This window comes from Nycticebus coucang, chromosome Y, assembly GCF_027406575.1.
Source record: "Nycticebus coucang isolate mNycCou1 chromosome Y, mNycCou1.pri, whole genome shotgun sequence".
Lineage (NCBI taxonomy): Eukaryota > Metazoa > Chordata > Mammalia > Primates > Lorisidae > Nycticebus > Nycticebus coucang.
Genome location: NC_069805.1, coordinates 35,161,570 through 35,164,297, shown reverse-complemented (window position 1 = coordinate 35,164,297; position 2,728 = coordinate 35,161,570). Strand labels below are relative to the sequence as shown.

The following is a 2,728-nucleotide window of genomic DNA, read 5'->3' as shown; positions in this document are numbered from 1 at the left end:
ACTGCACCAGTATCCAATATGAAATCCTTTTGTCAAGTTATAAATCTCAGGAATGGCTCTATGAAAACTTAATAAAATTAGCACTTTAAGGCCCAGTTATAGACGAGAGATATTAAATTACTGAGTCATTTGTTTAACAAAAACAAAAATGTAAAAAAGCAGAGAACTGGTTGCTTTGGCAAAAAAACAAAAGAACCATATCATTAAAAGGAGAAACACAACAAGGATATGGAAATTCACATTTGCTTTTGAGGACCACAATGTCCACTGAGTTCTGAACCAGTGATCTTTGTGTCACAGGCAAGAGGCTGTTCTGATGAGAAGTCTTCCCAGGGCCCCCTTCACATGCTTATTACTCAGGCTGTAGATGAAGGGATTCAGCATGGGGGTGACCACTGTGTACATCACTGAGGCAATAGAAGTTCTCTGGGAATAATTTGTCCCAGAAGAACTCAGGTAGACCCCAAGTCCTGTTCCATAGAGCAAGCAGACCACACAGAGGTGAGACCCACAGGTGGAAAATGCTTTATACTTGCCTGCCATGGATGACAACCTCATTAAGGAGGAGAATATCTGAGAATAAGAGAATAGGATCCTCATGACAGATAACACCCCCAGAAACACATTTGACACATACAATATGATGGTATCAACGAGAGGATCAGAGCAGGTCATCTTGAGGAGATGAGCCATTTCACAGAAGAAATGTAGAATTTCAGTGCCTACAGAGGTCAGTCTTGTGATCAGTAGAACATGAACCGTGGCAACCAGAGACATGATGAATAAAGGCATCAGAACCAGGAGGCCACAGAGGTAGGGGTTCATGATGACCATATAGTGAAGAGGGTGGCAGATGGCTACAAACCAGTCACAGACCATCACAGTCAGCAGGAGATTATCCAGTCCACCAAACATCATTACAAAATACATCTGAGTGAGGCATCCTATGTAGTAGATGTCTTTGCTTTGCGTTTGGATGTTCACTAACATCTTTGGAATCGTGGTGGAGGTAAAACAGATGTCAGCCAAGGAAAGGATGGAAAGGAAGAAGTACATGGGGGTGTGCAGGTGAGAGTCAGAGCATATGGGCAGGATTACAAGCAGATTCCTGAGCATTGTGACCAGGTACATGGATTGGAACAGCCCAGAGGGAAGGGGCTGCAGTTCAGGATCTTCTGAGAGGCCCATGAGGAGGAATTGTGATACTTCTGTGTGTTTTTCTGCTTCCATGTAGCTAGTAGTGTGTCTGTCAGGGAGGAAGATAAATGGAACATTTTATAAAATGCCAGGTTACACCTTGGCTAGTTATCACAGTATAATGATTCATCACAGTCAGTAGAGTCTTTTCAAAGACTGTATTTACTTTGTTGAGCAGGCAGCCACTTGTATTTGAAATGTGAAGAATTGCTCAGACTTCCTTCCAATTAGCAGCAATCCCTCTATTTTCTCATCTATTCACTAGATTTGATTCTCATATTAAACCTCTTGTCATTAACCGATTTCTTCCTTGATAGAATCTTTCAAGTTATTGCAGACATAGCCCATCTTTTTTTTTTTTTATAATCCATTTTTTCAGAATCCTTTTATTCTACTGGGTCTCCAGTGGTGATTATCACGTGGATTTTCAACTCACTCCTTTTTCTGTGATGTGACATTTCCTATTGATATGAAAGTAACCTCTTAGGATCTTGTTATTTTTCTAAATATATGATCATTAGTATACCTCATGTGTGAGGTTTAAGAGTAGTTTTTTGTACAAATAATCTCAATAAATAATACTTGTCATTGTTATTATTAAAGTTTTCTTTTTAGTAAAATTATTTTAGATATGTTAAGTTTTTCATCATTCAGGATAATAATAATGAAAAAAAGTTTTAATTAGTCAGTCTTTCTAGAGATAAATATTTATAGAACAGCTTACTAAGGAATGACCTGAGAAAGTTATTTAAACTATTATCTGCAGGTACCTCACCTCTATAGTAGGAGCAGTAAATATATCCAATATCTATCAAAGAATGAAATTAAACATGGTGGGATAGTTATCATTTTTCTATTCTGGTTACTGAATCTTACATTTTTAACATAACAATAAATCTGCCGTTCATGCCTATGTTTTATATCAAGACCCCATATACAAGAATCAACCATCAGGATGTATTTCCTCACTGTTCCAATGCCTTAAGGATGTAATTCTGATCATTCTGAAAATATCAGGTCAGGTCTCTTACCTGGTTTGATTGCCATATAGTACTTGTAACTAGTGAAGATCCTTATATCTCCTTCTTTCAGAATATGCACACCAAGTGAATTCTCCAAAGAAGAAAAAATGAGTAGACCATATACATAAAAGGAGGGAATTAAAGCACACAAACAAATTGAAATAAAATACAAGGTATATGTCAGAAGTTTTGCTCATGTGGATATTCTCTCAGTAGGAGATGTATTAGAATCAGCAAAGTTAGTCACCAACATATATAACTGATAGATTCAATTGAAGGTTTCCAAAATGTGTATAAATTTAATCATCTAGAAAAACCAAAAGCCAAATTTGATATTTTAAAGTAATTTTTACATCTTGATGATAGAACAATATTCTGTGTTACATGTTATGACTCATAGAGTGGGTCACTAAATTAAAAGCAGAAAAAAAATCATGAAGAAAAATTTAGATGGGAATGTTGTGAAGGCAGGAATTCTCTGATATATGTATATATGATCTGAAAGAGGA

At 36.6% G+C, this 2,728-nt stretch overlaps 1 protein-coding gene across 1 annotated transcript; it reads right to left on the bottom strand.

The window, feature by feature from the left end:
- Window positions 1-294: 294 nt before the first annotated feature.
- Window positions 295-1,230, bottom strand: LOC128579153 (olfactory receptor 7D4-like). Its single transcript, XM_053581396.1, has one exon. The coding sequence runs from the start codon at window positions 1,228-1,230 to the stop codon at window positions 295-297; it is 936 nt and encodes a 311-aa protein (XP_053437371.1).
- Window positions 1,231-2,728: the final 1,498 nt, after the last annotated feature.

What these genes read in the sequence shown, in the direction of transcription:
- LOC128579153 (XM_053581396.1), bottom strand. Translation starts at nt 1,230, where the DNA reads ATGGAAGCAGAAAAACACACAGAAGTATCACAATTCCTCCTCATGGGC.